Source organism: Danio aesculapii, chromosome 11 (genome assembly GCF_903798145.1).
Source record: "Danio aesculapii chromosome 11, fDanAes4.1, whole genome shotgun sequence".
Lineage (NCBI taxonomy): Eukaryota > Metazoa > Chordata > Actinopteri > Cypriniformes > Danionidae > Danio > Danio aesculapii.
This window is the reverse complement of record NC_079445.1, coordinates 45,895,309-45,917,327: the sequence shown is the minus strand read 5'-3', so window position 1 is coordinate 45,917,327 and position 22,019 is coordinate 45,895,309. Positions and strand designations below refer to the sequence as shown.

At 36.8% G+C, this 22,019-nt stretch overlaps 1 protein-coding gene across 1 annotated transcript in view; it reads right to left on the bottom strand.

The window, feature by feature from the left end:
• Positions 1-22,019, bottom strand: part of strn (striatin, calmodulin binding protein) — a 97,388-nt gene extending 75,369 nt beyond the window's left edge. The window contains exon 1 of the mRNA XM_056468799.1: positions 21,677-22,019. Coding sequence (XP_056324774.1) covers positions 21,677-21,889 — 213 coding nt within the window. The 5' untranslated portion in view covers positions 21,890-22,019. The remainder of the gene's footprint in view (positions 1-21,676) is intronic.

The window sequence follows — 22,019 nt, the reverse complement described above, 5'->3', positions numbered from 1 at the left end:
GTGGAGGAACTCTTTCTTTAGAGAGAAACTTTTTTGTGTGCAAACTATATTGTTTTCAAGAGTTCACCCTGAGCTGATGACTGACTATAAAGCGTGTTTGGCATGGTGTCCTGGGAGAGAGCCCTGAGCTCATAAGATCCTCGAGCCCGGGGCTCCCTCACATTTGCAAGATGAGAGGGGAGTTTGAGCTCAGGTAGATCTGGAGAACTCCCCTGCTGTAGTAGCTAATGAACAGATAGTGATCGCTCTTAAGAGATAACTACTTACTAGGAGCATGTCTATGGTGCTGATTTGGATTAGCCAATTCACTTAATTTGCATGTTTTTGGATGGTGGGAGGAAACCAGGGAACCCAGGGGAAACCCACGTGAGCACGGGGAGAACGTGTAAACACAGAAACGTCGGCTGGCTTGGTAAGGACTACAACCAGTGGTGTTCTTGCTGTGAGGCAACAGTGCTAACCACTGGGCCACCATGCTGCATAGGAGTAGGGGTGGAAGGGGGGATTCTTCAGAATGAAGATGGCTGTGATGTGGAACTGAGGGTGTTTATAGTGGCTTAGGAATCGTCTGATTGGTGAATTATACATTAAATAATGCAGGACCGGCTGCAAGCAATCATAAACACATGATCCTCTCCAAATTAGTTTCTAAATAAACCTCACTTACACGCATTTAAAAAAAAATCAATATTAGTTTTAGTAACTAATTTAAATATATGTAACAGCACATATAGAGCCGTGTTTCCTTTACAAATATTATTGAAAATATTCCATATTCTATTCTAAAACATAAAACTACTCAGCTAACACTCTAATCGCATATATAAATCATATAAGTTTTAGGCTATAGGTAGGCCCACAAGGAATCTGCACGCGCAAAATCCGCAGACATTTAACCCATCATGTGTAAATTTATATTTATTCAGTGTTTAAATTAATATACTATTATTATTATTGTGATATAATATTAGTAATATTAAAATGTTCATATGATTGATTTATTTACATTAAGGTTGTAAAGTGATATGTTCTGTCTTTTAGAAGATATATTATATGAGAGACTTGTTTTGTTTACCAATTAAGTGGATCTCATTGGATTTGCATTGTAAACATTAAATAAAAGTTAAAAATGTATTTTGTTAATATTAAGTTATTAGTTATGATGCTCCTAAAAATCATTCCACATAAATCTGCATATTTTTTACAAAATCTCCGCAGAAATAGCAGAAAATGTCTGCAGATTCTGTCTGGGCCTAGCTATTGGTTATAATTTACAGTAGGGCATTATTAAGGAAAAAAATCCTACCTAATAATAATAATTATTATTATTAATTACGTTATTATTATTATTATATGATTATAAGTAGGATATCATTTATTTATTTTTGAAAAGTCTACTTTTACAAGTTGACACATTCAAACCACTGCAGAAATGTCCTGACCAGCAGGCCCATGTCATATAGGCCTACAGTACAAACACAATTTTTAATAAATAACCTACAATACAATAATAGCATTAACATATGCGATACATTTTAGTTTTCACTTAAGTTCTCAAGTTTTGGAGATGTAAAATAAATTCTGATTTTAAATAATAATTTTTAAATAAATGTTTTCAAAGTGCACTGTAAAGGGATCTCAATTGTCAATATGAAGATCATTGAAACTGAACTGTAAAATACTTTGAAAGTAAAATACACCTAAGAGAGATGACTTTAATGCCTGTTTTAATCATTCCAAGTTTAAATGTGTAATGTTCTAAATGAACAGGGAATAGGGGGATAACTGGGAATAGAACACAACCAAAAACTATGATTCTAACTACAGCTCTAGAGGTTTGGCATGCAGTTTGTGAATGTTCATTGGTATGATGGATTTTAACAAATCAACGAACTATGTTTGTAATGACGGAACTTGTGACCTTAGATGGCTAACGATGATTTTCAGAAACACACGCCTGTATGATTGATATTAATATTAATATTGTCTATATTTGATTATATACATTGTTTTTAGTTACTAGTATAATTAAAATGCGTGTACAGAACAATGTCAACCTTTAATTTCCTCTTTATACAATTTGTCTAAAATCGAATAATTAAAAAGATTTAGTACTTAATTATTTAGTTTTTAATCACTCAATTAAATTAAAATGGTAAATATTTCCTTGTTTTTCCTCATATAAACTTAACAAAACTCAGTAAAACTCATTAGATAGACAGTATCAGTGCACACAGTAGGAAAGACAGGTGTTGTTTAGTTGTTTTTACGGATGATGTCACTTCCTGTGACGGGCGTTCCCTGCACATACCTGACTATAGAAGCACAGACAGGCGTGCAGTTAAAGCCGCGGGTGTTTCTGCATGTTGAGACTGAAAGCTGCAGCACAGGTTCTGCTCCTTTACAAATCACTGCATTTCTCAAGAGCAAAAACAACACACTCTTCACATCCACACCAACGCCAAACCTTCCTTTAATATTATATTTCAGACATATTTCATAAATAAATAAATATAATTCTTTTTTATTATCCTACAGAGACTATTTATATATACAGTAGTGTGCAAAAGTCTTGGGCCACTAGTATTTTCATCAAGCACAGGTTTAAAGTGTGCAGGTTTAATGTCAGCTAGTTGTTGTAGCGTGTCAGTTTGTAATATCAATTTACATTTCCAGATATTATTTTTGTCATTAAGTGTAATTATACAGTGAGATTAAAGGTAGAAGATATAGAAATAACCCACTTTAAACCTTTTTTTGGTGAAAATACTAGTGGCCTAAGCTTTTGCACAGTACTGTATATATACAGTGGGTGACAGTTCAATATGACCATTACCGCCGCGGACTAACAGATTAAGAAAATGTTTTTAGGTGTAACAGCAGTTTTTGACTATGATGCCAGGGGGCACAAAGGGATCGGATGTGAATGAACAGAAATATACAGTAGCTGTAAATACCCTGCTACTTGTAAATGAAGATAAAATAACCCAACAAAGAATTAATTCCTTTATAAATCATTAAAAACTTGTTAACAAGCTTTATCAATGTAAACTTATTAAGTGCAATGAGGATTCATTTTGGAAATTAAAACTAAAAAAATGAAAGACAACTAAAGTTAAAAACACAAGACAACTAAAAACTAAAAGTACAAACATGCATACATAATTTATTTATATTTATATATAAAAATATACACACGCAACAGTTCTTGAATTTTGGTTCTTGAATTTGATTGGCTGATAGCCGTGCAATATTCTGCAAATAACAGCACTCGTCCACCACCCTTGTGTGTTACTCTGCCCACATACAGCAACAAGCAGAAGACACTGTACAGTTTGACAAATATTGCTGCTGTTGGAAAACATAATGAACTTCTGATGCTTTTTAGCTGAGAATGTAGTTGTTTAGATTGCAACTATGCAGTTTATTTATAGGGATAGTGCCTATCTATAAACATTTATAATTTCTGAGCATCGGATTCAGGGCATCGGCCGCCATCAGCCTGTCTGAGCAGACCAACGAAAGTGACGGTTGACGTTCAACCACAAGATGGAGACAAAGACTGCATAATAAGCCCTTAGAGGAGAAAAACAGCGTGAATTTCAAACTACAGCAGAAAATAAATCATTATAAATCAGGTAAGTGACATTCTAAGTCAATCTCTCTCTTTTGTATGTTGTAGTGCTGTATTTATACCACAGTAATCTGCTGTTTATTTGCATGGCTTTTCAGGGTTTATTATTGTGATATCCCAATTGCAAATACTGAGAAAAGACTGGGATATCTCTGTAGACTGATGGCATTTCATGCTGTTCAGCCTTATGATCTAAAAATGTGAGCAAAATCAGCTGTTTTATCATCACTTTAGTCATTACACTAGAGAATCAGTCAAACATAGCTCTACAGCGACGCTCCTGAATGAGCAGCGGTTTCTGCTTCTGACGGTCAGCTGCGGATAAATGAACGGCGGAAGAAAGTAGTTCCTCTTACAAAAGAGTTGAGACTCTTCGTGTTTGATTTTTTTATCCAGTCGATTATACCATTGAACTGTTGTATATATAATACTATCACACGTAGAAGTGCTATATGGCTATATATCATCACTGATGGGACAAGAAGGCGACGCCTCCCACCAGTGCCGATATACAGCCACTTGGCATTGCTGCTAGTGTGATTTTGCTATATATATATATATATATATATATATATATATATATATATATATATATATATATATATATATATATATATATATATATATTTTTTTTTTTTTTTTTTAATTCAAATAACCTGCATCTCATTTTTTCAGTTTTTTCCTTGCTTAAATATTACCAGTAATCAATATAATTAGATACTCTTTTCCAATATAATATAATGTGTAGAAGAATGAATAACGCTTTTATCAACAATTAAACTCTACATTACTATTACTATTACTCTTTTCCCTTTCTCCATCTTTTTGCTTTCCATATAGGCTCTAGAATATGTTGTTAAAAATGTATATATTCTTCATATATATTAATATATTCCATTTTATTGTTCTTATGATTAAAATGTATTAATGTATTATTTTTTATAACCTATGCCATATCCACTGTTATTTACTGTCCATTGACTAATTAAAAAATAATGCACAAAGGCAATGCTTCTGTCATTTATATTACATTTATTTTTAACATTAATGATTTTAAATATTTATATTTAGTACAAAATTTTAAGGTTTAAAAAAAAAAGCGTCAATTTTTAAGCAACATAATCTCAGAATTAATAAAAACTGATTCCCTTTATTGTGTTTTAGGTTGTGCTAATGTATTTGGCTTACAGCTAAGAGCTAAAAAATGCATTTAAATGGAATGAGCGCGAGTTAGTCCTAATAACCCTGATGTGAGCTGAGAGTTAATTGGTTATTAGTGAAAACTCAAAGAATTAGGAGTCTGTCAGGAATAAGCCGAAGTGAGCAGATTAAGGGGAGATTAGCGCACGGCTTGAGCTCTTTAAAAGCAAATAAGTGCATTTGTGATTGACTGGGTTCAGAAGTGGAGTCAGTGTTCAATCTTTTACAGCTCTCCTCCGCGCCACATCAGATGGCACTCGCAGATGGCTACGCTTTCACACCGCTAACAAGAACAAACACACAACGGCAGGCAGAACACGGGGAAACCCAGATCTAGAACACACGTCTACGGCTGACCGCTCACTAAAACAGACACAGTTACACTGGAGAACACGACACAACTGCAGGGGAATTGGCGTGTTGTACAAGTTTTTGTATGTAAGGAGTAGTGTGTAATTTTATCACTATGGGGGAAAAAAACTGGGTTATTTGGTCAAAAACAGACGAACATTAGACATCAGACAATAGGATGAAGGGGTTTACATGAGTTGCTTTCTGAATGTTCCTTTCATGATCATGTTCTAGCACATCATTTGATTAACATCATTGCATCACCACATCATCCACGTTTCCTCCAGAGTTTCATGTAATTTCGTGAGTTTAATTTTAATTAGACTTTAACTGAAGTTCAGCACTTTCACTTTCATTCAGGAGCATTAGGTGCAAAGAACAGTGTCAAACAGCTGTGTGTGTATAGACTAGCTCTTCAATTAGTTTGTCATGTGGGCCAGTTCATGAAAAGCATCCCAAATGAGGGGCCGGAGAGATATGACTTGCAATACGAGTGATGACACAACAGCATATAAGAGCCCATATGTTGTATTTTTGCTCCTTAACCAGTTAAACTCTAGTGCTATTTTGGGATTTCCGCCTGGATTTTGTCTACCCAAATTTAAAAGCTTCCCAAATCCACATGCAGAGGTGTAAATGCAAAAATTTGGTATCATTTTAAAGAAAACCCTTTGAATTTTCATAACACTATTGAAAGTGTTTATAAGAACTGTATATGTTGTCTGTGTTATAATAAACACCTAAAAAAAGAGGCGCTTTTTGTATTTTTTTTATAAACTCAAATTTGAAAGTGGACCTTTTAGGTCTAGCTTGCTGTAATTAATGTTGGTGGTTCCTGCACATGTCTGTAATCATAGGAAAAAAGAAAATGTCTCCACCATAATCTAAGCAAAAGTTATTGCATTCCAACTGATGAGAGGCGCTATAGAAGCCACAGGGATCGATCATTGTTTTCATATTTCACTATTCTTTTGTTTGATCAAACATAATTCACTGTGTTTGGACCATGTCAGACATATAAAAGGATTACTTATGCACATCACCTCAAAAACAGAGGAGAAATGACCCTGAAGCGCACAGCATAAGGTAAGGACACTGGATGAAAGATCATCATCTCCAGCTTAACCTCGCGAAAACGGAAATGCTTGAAGTTTCTGCCAACCCGACTCTTCACCATAACTTTTCAATCCAGATGGATGGAGCAACCATCACTGCATCCAAAATGGTAAAAAGCCTTGGAGTAACGATTGATGACCAACTAAACTTCTCTGAGCACATTTCTAGAACTGCTCGATCTTGCAGATTCGCACTCTACAACATCAGAAAGGTCCGACCCTTCCTATCTGAACATACAGCTCAACTCATTGTTCAAGCTCTTGTTCTCTCCAAACTGGATTATTGCAACTCTCTGCTAGCCGGGCTACCAGCTAATTCTATCAAACCTCTTCAGCTGCTTCAGAACGCAGCAGCACGAGTGGTCTTTGATGAACCCAAAAGAGCACATGTCACTCCGCTACTCACCCGTTTGCACTGGCTGCCAGTTGCTGCTCGCATCAAATTCAAAGCTCTGATGTTTGCTTACAAAGTGACCTCTGGCTTTGCTCCTTCTTATCTGCTCTCACTTCTGCAGATATATGTGCCCTCCAGAAACTTGCGTTCTGTGAATGAACGTCGCCTCGTGGTTCCATCCCAAAGAGGGAAGAAATCACTTTCCCGAACTCTCACATTCAATCTGCCCAGTTGGTGGAATGAACTCCCTAACTACATCAGAACAGCAGAGTCACTTGCTGTCTTCAAGAAACCACTAAAAACTCAACTATTTAGTCTCCACTTTCCTTCCTAATCTGTAACTGCCTCTCTGGTTATACCACTAACTGTACTCTCTCTCTCTCAAAAAAAAAAAAACACATTACTAATGCTTAGCTTCTTAGACTTTACACACCTGAAACTTGTCTACAGCACTTGCTCACTGCTGCTCTTATAGTTGTGTAAATTGCTTCCTTGTCCTCATTTGTAAGTCGCTTTGGATAAAAGCGTCTGCTAAATGACTAAATGTAAATGTAAATGTAAGAGATGACAGCTGTCTGTGCTATCTGGGGCTGCTTATTGATCATAAATGTATTGTTTTCACTTCTGTGCCATGGAAACACCGTGATTCATTCGACAACTGTTTGATACGAGAATTTAATTCAGTAAAAAGTATGCTAGAACCGTGTGAGCACCGGCAAGAGCTTTCATTTGAGCTATAACTTGTACATGTGTCATATATAAAACCATATGAAAATACCCAGCTCGGGTCTCCAAAATACTGTGTATTTAAGTGTTAATAACTTTTGTACAGTAGAATAAAAACTAAAGTGATACATATGTGCATAAAATATAGATTCTACACTTTCAAATGAAACCACTTAGGGGGTCTGGTGCAATGCTTGCCCTTAAATCTTCAAGCCAAATTCGATGACGTCACAGACCCGGTTGTTTTTTTACATTAAAATGTTAATATATTGTATTGTACAATAGGCTTTTTTTACACACATATTCAAATGTTGTATATTAAAGCACAACAAAAGCAGTGCATTGCTTAAGTAGGCTTCTTCTACATTCAGACACATTTATATGTTGTGTTTTAAACTGCGTAACAATTAGGGATGCAACGATTATAGATTTTGGATGTACGATGATATAGTCTGAAGTATAATCATGGTTTCACAGTTATCACATCTAATGTAAATTTAAGCTATATATTACCTAAGTATTTAAATGAACTGTTATCATCTGCGTTCATTCATACATAATCATTTGTTAAACATATCATAAACATATCATAAACATAACATATCTTTTGTTTACATTGAACTGAAGCCCCGCACAACTCTCACCGCTACAGTGTGAGATGTTTCTACTCTGTGTGTCTGGAAGGCGCGAGCGCATCGCTCCGCTTGCGCATGCATATTGGCATATATTCTTACATTGGAAATAACAAACTTGCGCGTGGAAAAGACGGGATATGTGAACAGCCCGCTGCTATAGTTAATCCAGTGTGCGTGCACAGGCGGTATAATTATGTTTAGTTGCAGCAGTTTCGTTCTGTGCAACAGAAACGTGGCGTTTAGAAGCCTCGATTACGTATCCAAATGTTTTCAGCTGCTCAAGCCACTCGCTTAATGTCAGGTGACTCTCTGCGCAGCCTTCAACTGCTCGTGCTGTATTGAACAGACGCACGTCACTTCATAACTATAGCAGTCGTTTTTCAACTAAACTAAATGTATTTTTGTTGTCTTGGTCACACTATTTAGAAGGCCGGAACAAATTGCCGGGGACAAGTTCAGCCCGTGGGCCACCAATTAAATATCCCTGGTATAGACAATCTTGATGCAAAATGCGGTAAAAATACTACACAATGGTAATAGGTAACTATTTTATAGGGGTTTCCTTTATTATGGTATAGGACAGTGGAGATTTCAGACAGGAAATCATTGGGAGGATTGGCAAAGGACCTTGAGCCGGGAATTGAACTCGGGTCGCCGTGACCTCTTCTGTGCTATACATGTCAGCACACAGTACCACTAGGCATTTGGCGCTGACAACAATTGTAATAGTTTGACTCCGGTATTTACATGCCTGTGCTGCGCTTCAATAATGCCACTAAAATCAGTTTATTTTGATTATGACTTCAGTCGGATTAAATTAAACAAAAATCGCTGTTTACATGGTCGACTCTTAATCAGAGTATTGTCTTAATCGTATTAAAACAGGATTATTGGTGTCCATGTAAATGTACTCAATGTTGGGTTTGTCTATATTCGAGTCTTTTTTGGGGATGCAGTATATTTTTTATTTAATGTCATGTCTGTATCTCAGGCTATTTTTATGTCAAAGAAAGTTTAACAAATACATTAAAAACCAACAAACAAGCAAATAAAATTATGCAAGAACTGACCTAGCTCGGACTTGAACCAGTGACCTTCTTGCTCTGAGGTGACAGCGCTACCCACTGCAAGACCACACCACCCTAATATATCTTTATTTGACTTTATTATTAAGTATTATCATTATATTATGTATATTTATGTACAATATTGTCTAAACTTTAACTACTGTTCATAAGTTCAGTGTGTTTGTGCTGATATTCATGATTATATTATTATTTATAATTGCTTGTGATATTATTGAAAAAACAACAAGAACAATCCATCCAGGCATATTTATTTGCTTAACATTTAAAATGATTATCTCATTCTTCTACATCTCATGCAGTCAATGCTTCTGGAGTCTCATGTTTGTGTTTGTTTGTAGTAAAGTGAGTGAACTTTCTAAAAAGTCAGCTCACATACTGATAAAACAACAATTACTGTAATCAGAGACCCTAAATATCACACACACACACCTACACAATGACCATACTAATATCTAGAGATTATTTTAAACATATCTTTCAGCAATTCACTCAAAAATGCAGGCATGCAGAGTTTGTTTCTAGGTTTTAGTCTACAAAAATCTGCCACTTCACACATGCACACTTCAGAAATATTATTATACGATTACGAAATAAAGCTAGCATTTCTGACAAAATATGTCTACCTATTATAGAAATAGTCGTGTAGTAGACAATTTATAAATGTGCAAAGTAAGATGTTGATATCGAGATTCTGCAGTAAAATCATCACGAGCCACACTCACGATTACAACCATCTTAAATGTTGAGTTATGGAAAAGTTTACTGCTGTTTTCTGAAAACTGCAGTGGATGTCAGGAAACAGAGAACAGGGAGAAGAATGTAAATGCAAACGTTTATGAAAATGCAGAGCGAGCATGTGTGTGTGTGTGTGTGTGTGTGTGTGTGTGTGTGTGTGTGTAAAAGAAAAAAAACATGCAAACCTGCCAAACCAAAGGCCAATGAGTGTGAGTGATGTGTGAGGACATTAAACTGTGTTGCTCACGGCTGGACAGAGAATCACATGCTGGACTGACATCACTGCTGTTTCCCATCAAAACACAAACACACACACACACACACACACGTACTGACCACAGCAGTCAAAACAGTAGCTGAAACAGAACATTCACAGGCTGTCTCTCTCATTCTGTGTCACCTGTATTCAAACACTGTGGTCTCCATCACCAAAAACACATCGACATCATTACTGAAGCCACGGCTCATGTCAACACTGCCCAGTGCAATGCTGAGCTTCTTTACTCTTATATATTAGGTTTAAATGATCGTTTTTAATTCAGGTTTATTTTGAGTCATTTTAGTTTGTGTCTACTGGTTCTTCTTATTTTTAATATTGCCATTTCATTTTCTTATTATACAATTTTTAAGTTTAGTACTGACAGTGCTGCAATAACCCTTAAAAAGGGCAGTGTTTTTAGTTTAGGATGCACAGCCACATGCATGCATTTATTGATCACATATATGGATATATTGACCAGATGCATGTACTGTATATGCTGACTGAATGCATGCATATGCCAAACAAAAACAAATGAACACGTAATACAGTCAAGATAGACTCGCAGATCATGACCAGATGCATACATCTACTGACCGGATGCAAGCGGAGCAAATTCATATCTATAATGACCTGATGCAAGATGACAAAATGCATTAATGTGTGGATGAATGCATGATTATAATGACCGATGCTACTGTACATACTAACCAGATGCATGTGTATAATGACCAGATGCATGCATTTACTGATCAGATGCATGTGTATAATGACCATATGCATGTTATAATGACCAGATGCATGCATTAACTGACCAGATGCATGTACATGCTAACCAGATGAAAGCATAATGACCAAATGCATGCATTTACTGATCAGATGCATGTGTATAATGACCATATGCATGTTATAATTACCAGATCCATGCATTTTCTGACCAGATATAAGTACATACTGACCAGATGCATGTGTATAATGACCAGATGCATACACAATGATGAGATGCATGCATTACTGATCAGATGCAAGTGTATAATGACCAGATGTATGTTATAATGACCAGATGCATGCATTTTTGACCAGATGTAAGTACATATGACCAGATGCATGTGTATAATGACCAGATGGATGCATTGTCTGACCAGATGCATGTACATACTAACCAGATCAAACCATAATGACCAGATGCATGCATTATTGGACCAGAAGCATGTGCATAATGACCACACGCTTGCTATAATGACCAGATGCAGCAGTTTTGGACCAGATGTAAGTACAAACTGATCAGATGCATGTGTATGATGACCAGATGCAGTGCATTAACTAACCAGATGCATGCATTTTCTGACCAGATGCATGTACATATCAACCAGATTGAAAGCTAATGACCAGATGCATGCATTTATTGACCCAGAAGCATGTGCCTAATGACCCACGCTTGTTATAATTACCAGATTCGTGCATTTTCTGATTAGATGCATGTTAGAATTACCAGATGCATATATTTACTGACCAGATGCATGTTAGAATACCAGATGCATATATTTACTGACCAGATGCATGAATTTAACGCCTACATGCATGCACAGACCAGATGAATGCAGTGCAATCATATAATGCCCAGAAGTATCTGCTTAATAAATACTGCTATATGCTAAGCCCAACAGCATTTATGCACTTTAGTGCTAAAGGAAATACATTGCACTTTCTGTAGTTGTTGCTTTTACAGGGAACAAAAGAAGGGAGTGTTTGAGCACGCAACCAAAACAACAGTTGCTAAAACCGTCTGCAAAGAAGCCCACAGCTTTTACCAACTCCTTCCCTAACAAAAGATACAATAAACCAACACTGAAGCTTGAAAACTAAAAACAGGCTATGCTACTTGACCATCCTGACCCATCCCTAGTAGTGAGAAGTGCACTGAAGCACCGATTCGTGAGTCAGGACCAGACAAATCCTCCAATAAACATCGCTCTCTGGTCCAGCCTGGCATTCCTGTTTCCCAGCTGAGGGCACGACGCAGGCATCAGCAGTATGAGTCACCAACATCAGCTCAGAAAACTCGAAACAGCGCTTCACTTTCTGTCCTGTTTGCCAGAATCAGAGCTGCCTACACACTCAGGCCTGTGCCGCGTCACCATCGCACACTCCATTCCTGATGCTAATGGCCTTTAATTTCACGCCGCTGCGGCTCGTACTTCAGGTAGAAGGAGTGTGCATGCAAACGCAGAGAGAATTATACTTCTTTCAATTGATTGTCAAGGTGCCGGAGGGCGATTTCCACATATGACGGCCTCTCCTACACGCCGTCGCCCACACAGAGCTATGAAAGGCATGCTGGTTACGAAAGAAATGAAACCTCAGTCAGGATCTCCTCAGATAGACGCTGCCTTCTAGGGATGTCGAATACCTGCACGCTAGCGCTAGACCATTCTGGAAAAAAACGACTTTATTTAAGATATGAACAGTATTTCAGCAGATGATTCGGAAAGAATTCTTCATGTAGCTTGAATATTCTGCAGTTGTTTTGTAGGCGAGTGCACATGCTAAAGAATACAAGCATTGATAAATGCAGCTGAGAGAAATATAGAAGGTCTAGCAGTATTCATGTAAAGACATTTAATAATCAATGTAAAGCAACACTACAGACTTCACTGTATAAAGAATTAAATGCAATTATCTCTGCTGCAGCAACAGATGTTATAATGTCTCGCCTCTGAGAGAAGAAATCCCCATAGTGTTGCATTATAAACAGAAGGTTGAACTGCTTCCACTTATTATTCACACGACTAATGAATAATCTCACACAAGGATTACTTTAAACAATCGACTGAAGTTACAAAGTAAGTTTGGAGCAATCTGCAACATCATTGTGAAGCCAATATGGAAGTAACTGAAACTGCAATTCATCTGAATTCCGCTAGTCCTGCTAACATAACAGAGCAGATTTCTATTGACCTTATTCTTCGATGTGGAAGTGCGCTCGTTTTAAGATTGTTTAGAACTTCCAATTCAGCCTATGGGAGAAATGAAAACGGTCAGACTACTAACTTTACAAACAAGTGTTTGCATGGCAATACAGACAAAGTAAAATAATATAATAAGAAAATATCAGTTTGCAACACCAAGCTGCAAAAAAACGAGCAGTTTTTAACATCTAAAAATGAATGGGAGTAAATAAGACCGGAAGTCTCGAGCCAAAATGATTCAAATGGCTGCACCCGCTCGTACGCGGAGAATAAGGTGAATTGAGCCCACTGGTAAAATGGCCGACTTTACAGCAAAACAAAAGCTGTTTACAGCCTGGAACAAAGAAACTATTCTGGTGTATATAGCTAATATTATCCTTCATGACAACTGTGAGGGGGTGAATGTTTTTATAACTCATCCGTTTCCTTTTTATGAAGTCTGCATAATTAAGGGCGTGGCCACTTGAGTGACAGCTAGGTCTCGGTCACTTCACCTCAGCTGATTCCGGCTGATTAGCCACTGATCTCGGCATATTTATCGTATTTTTGTGTTGTGTTATGTGGCTTTACACAGTCAGCTGCCTTTTGGAGTTATTACCTACAATTATCAGATGATATGGCATGCTGTGTGCACTTAATTGTGCTCACAAACCATTCACGTGGCCTCCATTTCCCAGGTGAGTGAAATTATATACTCATATACCATCTCTATAAATGTATTTGTTTAATTTAAAATCATTTATCATTATTAAAGTTCTTTAGAGCTGTAATGAACTCCGGAATCTGCCAGATTGATTAGCTGTAGGCTCTAGAACAGTCATCTGAAGCGTTATCATCATACCTTCCAACCGTTTTTCCCGGGAGTCTCCCGTATTTCAGACCCCTCTCCCGTTTTGTTCTGTCTCCCAGAATTTAACCCCCCTGCCACCAACACAAAAACTTTATGCAGATGCATTGCTTACAAAATCATCACAATTAATCTTCAATTATGAATGCTTTCCAAATGGAGTAATTCATGTCATCTGGTAAAACAGTATTCGTATCGCAATATTTACAGCAAAAAACTAAATATCTCAAGCAATGTTTTTTCCAATATTGTACAACTCTGTAAAAGCCTCTGTAAATTAGCAGTTTTCCTTATTTAGTGAAAAAATATATTTTTTTCCCTTTTTATTTTTGTTTCTGAATTGCATTATGGGATCTGGATCTTTCTTTCAATAACTTTTAACCTTAAAAGTTTTATAAAGTGACTTTTATTGACATTTGTAATAGTGTGCAGTAGGCATGGGACAATAACCGCTTTCAAGGTATACCGCGGTTTGGAAATGTCAAGGTTTTAAAACAGTCAAAATTTTCTGCCGTTCCTAAGGAATGTGCACGATTTTTATTTACGTTTTTTTTTTGTTTTGTTTTTTTAGGACGACAGTATCTCCAGCAGAAAATATATCTAAGATGCTGTTTTACATCGCAAAAAAAAAAAATCTGCTTTAGAAAGAAATGACAACAGCAGAAGTCAATGATTAATTCAGCCTGACATGTTTACTCTTCCAAAATACTTTAAATGTTTCTCAAAATAAAATATATTGTGTTCAAAGGGTCAAACGTTTTTGTTTTTAACCCAGACATTTAAAAAGAATATATTTTAGAGCAGTACTCATACTGTGAAACCGTGATATTTTAATTCAAGGTGATCATACCGTCAGAATCTTATACCGGCCCATGCCTAGTGTGCAGTGCTATAATGTACACTACAGAACCTTGTAATAAACTGCAGCACATTTTCTGTTATATTACAGACTTATTTCTCTAGATATTATTTATCATACATTATTTTATCATTTCAAACCATTAAAATGTTAATAAAAGTCACTTGTTAAACTGTAGAGTTGAAGCAGAGATCAACATCCCATAATGCAATTCACCACTGGAAAAAAACGGTGTACAGAAACTGTTAATTAACAACATTGTAGATTCAAGGCATTCCATGCATCGCTCCCTTACATATATCTTCTGTTCTTTAATATTACAATCTCAAATCGGCAATCCACACATTCACGTACTCATTTGCCAGCTGAAATGCCAGCCACAGTTTGTCCTTCACTCAACATGCACAATAAAACACACACCGTCCGACTGTACGGACGTCCGAGCAAACGACCCATAAATGCCACACACTTTCCAACAGCATTCATTAATCAATCGCTGCCCTTCAGGTCTGAATATCTCATCTCAATCTCACAGAGGAGCACGTCAAGGACTTACAGGTAGTAAAGCACGACTGCGCAAAATAAAGTGCACTTTAACCCTGTCAGACAATGAGTGCATTACAACGGTGGCTCAGTGGTGAGCACAGCAAGAAGGTCGCTGGTTCGAGTCCCAGCTGGGTCAGTTGGTGTTTCTGTGTGGAGTTTGCATGTTCTCCCCATGTTGGCGTGGGTTTCCTCCGGGTGCTTCGGTTTCCCCCACAGTCCACACACCTGCGCTATAGGGGAATTGATGAACTAATTGGCCGTAGTGTATGAGTGTATGAATGTGTACTGGATTGCAGCTGGAAGGGCATCCGCTGCGTAAAATATATGCTGGAATAGTTGGAGGTTCATTCCTCTGTGGTGACCCCTGATAAATAAAGGGACTACTAATGACAGAATTAAAGAATGAATTCAGGTCTGAGAGAGTGAAAATGCAATGAGACAACACGTTTATCATTAAGATTAACACTAGATAGTCAACCACTAGATATTCATGTCACAGAAATAAGCGTCGGCTTGTAAAGACTTCGTTATCAGGAGTATACGGTGTCTCGAAACATTACTCCAGCAGAATATACTGTGCTGTTGGGCTGAACAATATATTGTTTGAGCATCGATATCGCAATGGTGCAACAGTCACAGGATTAGATTATTTACTAAAGACTATAGACTAAGATATTCTTAAATATTATTCATTTTAGTTGTTTTACATTGATTGTTTATTAGTGAGGGTGACATGGTGACGCAGTGGTAACGCTGTTGCCTCACAGCAAGAAGTAGTCACTGGTTTGAGCCTCGGGTGGGTCAGTTGGTGTTTCTGTGTGGAGTTGCATGTTCTCCCCGTGTTGGCGTGGGTTTCCCCCACAGTCCAAAACACATGCGCTATAGGGGAATTGATCAACTAAATTGTTCGTAGTGTGGTGTATGTGTGTGAATGAGAGTGTTTGGGTGATGAGTTACAGCTGGAAGGGAATCCACTGCGTAAAACATATTGCTGGATAAGTTGGTGGTTCATTCCGCTGTGGCGACCCCTGATTAATAAAGGGACTAAGCCGAAAAGAAAATGAATGAATGAATGTTTATTTTTGTACTTGAAATACTGCTAGAAAAACCAAAAAGCAGGGTTTGTTTATTTACTTTTGATTGTAGTTTGGCATCATTTATGGAGATGCACTGCATAGACAAAGACCACCGGTCAATCTCAATCAGGACTGCACTGTAAAAAGTGTTGCATGCAAAACTGTTGCAAACAATTTATTTGTGTTGAATTTAAACAAACAAATTAAATTGAGCAATGTTCAACTTAATTTGATTGTTTAAATTCAGCCAAAATAAATTGTTTACAACCACTTAACACAAACAAATTGAGTAAATCCAAGGAATCATCTTTGAATATTTTTTTTCAGTGTGCCCAAACTTTATTGTATGAAGGGCCAAAAACCAAATATCACTGAGAGCCGTGGGCAGAATTTATACCAAACTACGTTACTTTAAAGTTGCCATGGGTAATTTATTTCTTAATATTTCAAATAAATTGAAAAAAGTTACTGTAAATTGAATTATCTAATGCTGTGAAACTTTTTAATGATAAAATATTGCAATAAAAACATAAACAATCACATTGTAACACAGAGGAGTTCAAAGCTGAATACACTAGTCAAGCAGAATCTGCCTTTGACTTGATTTGCTCAACAAAGTCTCTGGATTGTCGGATGGCAGTAAGTACATATAGACCATTTCAATGTGGTGAAGTCATTGGCCCATAAACATTTCCTGCTTGTTGTCAAACTATTTTAATAACTGTAACAAGAGGCAGTTCAATCATATCTCAACTTTTAAATAAGCTGTCCTTATGTTATTTATCAATATGTGGGAGCTATGGAAATTAAAAATGTAAAACAGGAAACACATTAGGACCACTGTTATTGTTTACATCCCTCGAAATGATCTATACACAAAATCTGATTCATTTACACCATTTAATCGAAACATTTCATTTCAGCTGGCTTTTAACAAAGCAAACAAACAAAGGGTCATGTTAAATTTGAACTGACAATCTGGAAACCATCCCCATCATTCTCCTTCTCTTCTCAGATGGGATGGTGAGCCAAATCAAAGGATACTATGGACCAACTTTGACCTGCTGGCCCTAGTTTGAGCATCTCTGATATGAATTAAATCTGTCCAAATGGAGATGTTCAAATCATCTGGTGAAATTATATTCATATCTCAATTAGGCCGGTCACAATAATCAATATATGGACTTATTGCACAACACACGGACATGAGCTCAATCGTCTTTGGTAGGGATGCTCCGATCAGGATTTTTGTAGCCGATAAGGAGTACTGATTCCTTGTCATTGTGATCAGCCAATACCAAGTCCCGATTCGGATGCTTCAAGCTTTCTATAACTTTGCCATTGCGCAAGCAGATTTTCCCTCTATGTATGAGATCTCGCCTTCCCTAAGAGACTGAATTAAGTATGTTGTACACATGTAATGGTCAGAAGCAGCTTTACAGAAATATAATATATAAAACAGACAGAGAAATCTGGTAAGAAATATGACTGACAATGCAATTTGGAAACATTGCTGACGTGTTGCAGTGCTGTGGACGTATAACCTGGGTTGTAAACTCGTAAACAAACACTTGCGATTGGTTTATGAGATCGGCCAGATCAGTAAGTAATGATGGAGGCAGTATGGTTAAAAACACTATAGTGTTTACTTTAAATTACTATAGTATATTTTCCCGTGCGTGTCTGACAGCTGAAAATAGATCTGCTGCTAGCAGATAATCGCAGCCTCTGTTACTCTTTAGCTTGATAATATTTATTATTATTTATTTAGAATATTTGTTTTCACATTCTGTGTCCAATGCCTAATTATTAAACTGTTAAAATGGCTATAATTAAAAGAAATATTCTTAAGAATTAAATATGATGTGTTGCTTGCAGTCTGCAGCATAATCCCACTTGAGGCTTTCTATTTTATCGGACCTGGGACCCTTTCTTTGATTATCTAGGAACCTTTAAGTCTCTAAGACTAAAAGCTTGTCTGTTAGACTCAGCCTGGACAAAAGAAATGTAATATGCCTTTTTGCAATGTAATATTGTTTATTTTTTTTGGTCATTATTATTGTTATTATTATTAGTGTTATTATTATTTATTTGTTGTTTATTTAATAACAATGCAATTTTATTTACTATTATTATTTTATGTTTATTTTCCATGTGGGGGTCAGAACTAAAAAAAAAAAACTCAAATTACATGCATGACAGATATTATTTTTCTACTCAATGTAATTTTCTGACATGTTTTTGCACCAAAAATGTTCAATAAAATATATTAGAAAAAAAAAAAAAAAAAATATATATATATATATATATATATGATGTGTTCTCTTGAAGAGTGTATACCTGCACTGTGATTTATTATATAATTATATAATGAGAGGCATAAAATGGTCTTAAAATGACAATAATATCGCAGTATTTTTGGTGCAATATATCCTACAACAAAAAATAGATACGGTGACAGGCCTAATCGCAATATAGATCATTGCAAATCAAAATATGCCAATGCCAGATTTTACCAATATCATGCAGCCCAGTGTGTTAGAAATAAATCAAAGAAACAAAGGAGAAACTCACACAAACACAACAGAGGAAACAAACCATAAATACCAGAAACCACATCTGTGTGTGTGTGTGTGTGCGTGTGTGTGTGTGTGTGTGTGTGTGTGTGTGTGTGTGTATAATCGCGAGTAAGAAAATTAGAGATGAAGCTTGATTTGAGGGCGATGGTGATTTTTATTCTGCTATTTTTAAAGCAGGCTGACTAAACGTAATGGTGCTTCATGCTTGGATGCTTTTTCTGAGTTTGTATTTCTCTTAATGATGATTAAAACTATTTGATCTCATTCTAGTGAGTGATGAGTAACTTTTCTGTTAGAATACGTTTGTGGAATATTGTTATGATATATGAATATTAAATAATATACTGTAATATATGTTTAAAAATATGAATGCTATATACTAGAGATGCTCCCGATCGATTGGCCGCAGGTAAAGCTGCTTCTGGCCATGACATGTCCACAGTGAATGGTTATAGGAGACGTGTTTGAGGGGTTATATGCAGCAGCATCCTTCATTTATTCTCATAGGTAAGAAGAGATCTCCACTTCAGTATCACACTTAGAGGGAAAATGTGCTTTATGCATCAAAAATAAATCAGTACTCTATATCGGCCGATCACCATGGCAAGGAATCAGTACTCTGTATATATCGGCTGCAAAAATCCTGATCGAAGCATCCCTACTATATACTTATTAAAACAACAAATTATTTCCTTATATATGATTTAAAATATATATTTTTATCGGTTTTTATAATCGCTCTGATAATGTGCATTAGGGCTGCACAATATATGGTTTCAGCATTGACGTCAATGTGTGCGTTCACAATAGTCACGTCGCAGGATCTGCAATGTGGAGTTGGGATTATAGTTGATCAGCAATGAAGACAGGATGCTAAAATATTGATATATGTTGAACTATCGTGATAATTCCACCTGTGATATCTTATTGACATAGCAAAGTATTGATATTTAAAGGTACAAAAGATCTGAATTAATTCATCAGGCTTGTGCTCCGGGTTCCCCCACAGTCCAAACACATGTGGTACAGGTGAATTGGGTAAACTAAAACTGTCCGTAGTGTGTGTGAATAAGAGTGTATGGGTGTTTCCCAGTGATGGGTTGCAGCTGGAAGAGTATCCGCTGTGTAAAACATATGCTGGATAAGTTGGCGGTTCATTCCGACGTGGCAACCGCAGATTAATAAAGGGACTAAGCCGAAAATAAAATGAATGAATGATAATAGATAGTGTGTTTACTTCTATATTTTAAGCTCAAGTAATGCACCTTCATTCAAAAATCCCTCACTTGTAATACATGAGCTTATTACTGTACAAATCCTGTCAGTGAACTATGAGGGCGAAAACATTAAACAAATGAAATAATCGTTCAATAATCGCAATCGAGTTGAAGTGTTCAATTAATCGAGATTTTAGGCCAAATCGCCCAGCCCTAAAAGTAAACGTGTGACACGCTCTATAGTGTTTACCGCTACTTTGAATATTGGGTTTGTAATGGCATGTAAACATGACTTCAAAACGACATCAGCACTGTTTAACTGACTGTAATCGATGCTGTACTTTAACAATAATGTGATTTGACTATTTATAAGTTACAAAGAATAATTATCTGACAATACATTAAGGAGAATGTGTCTGAATGAGCCAATATAAAACCAACTTTACCCCAATAATCGGAAATTCTAAAATAATCGTAAAAACAAGTGCATACACACACACACACACACACACACACACACACACACACACACACACACACACACACACACACACACACACACACACACACACACATTAGTGCTGTCAAAAGACTGATCACATTGAAGCTAAAAGATTGTATTTACACTATATGTGTGTATTGTGTGTGTGTGTGTGTGTATATACATATACATATATATATGTATAAATACAAACACACTGTACATAAAACATATATTTACATATATTTGTTTTATATAAATATTTATAGATATAAGAATAAGTAAATAATGTATGCAATATAGTCATGCATATATTTATATAAACAAAAATATACATAGTACGCACAAATATATTTTAAAATATGGACTTTTACTTTGTATGCCATTAATTGTTTGATAGCACACACACACACACACACACACCTATCTACCTATCTATCTATCTATCTATCTATCTATCTATCTATCTATCTATCTATCTATCTATCTATCTATTTATCTATCTATCTGTGCTGGGCAAAGATTAATTGCATCCAAAATAAAAGATCATTTTGATATAATATGTGTATATAAAAACACACGCATGAATATATCTTATACATTTGAGAAAAATATACATATTTAGATAGAAAATATACATTTATATGATGCAAATTGTATAGAATTTAAAAATATATGTAACAATAACCATTTATAAAGAGAGCACTGTATCCTCTGGTGTATGGTGAAGTGTATTGAATTACAGTTACAGTATGCAGGAGACAAACACAAGTTTTCTGCTGTAACGTCAGCATGACACAGAGAGAGAGAGAGAGAGAGAGAGAGAGAGAGAGAGAGAGAGAGAGAGAGAGAGAGAGAGAGAGAGAGAGAGAGAGAAAACAACAACCCGCAAATGTCTGACTGTGAGTTTCGGCGGAGCGCGCCCACAGACCCCCGGTCAAATAACGGTTTTAACGGCTCGTTACCTGCAGCTCTGCGCGTTCCACCTCCCACTGTGCGCGCTCCAGCTCGAACCGGGCCCACTCGTGCTGCAGAAAGTGCAGGATCCCCGGGATACTGTAGTGCGCGCGGGCCGCCTCTCCACCGCCGTCGCCCGGCTGAGGCGCTTTTGCTCCGCCGGGGAGAACCGAATTGTTGTTGTTGTTGAAGAACACACCGGGGCCCGCCTGCTCGTCCATGGCTAGGCCGGGATTCGGTGTCTGCTGGACAGCACGGACTCTGGGTTCGGTGCTCGGGATCCGCGTCGCTGCTCGAAAGGAAACGGGCGGCTGCGGCTCCGCTCACTGCTGTCACTTCATGACGTTTCCG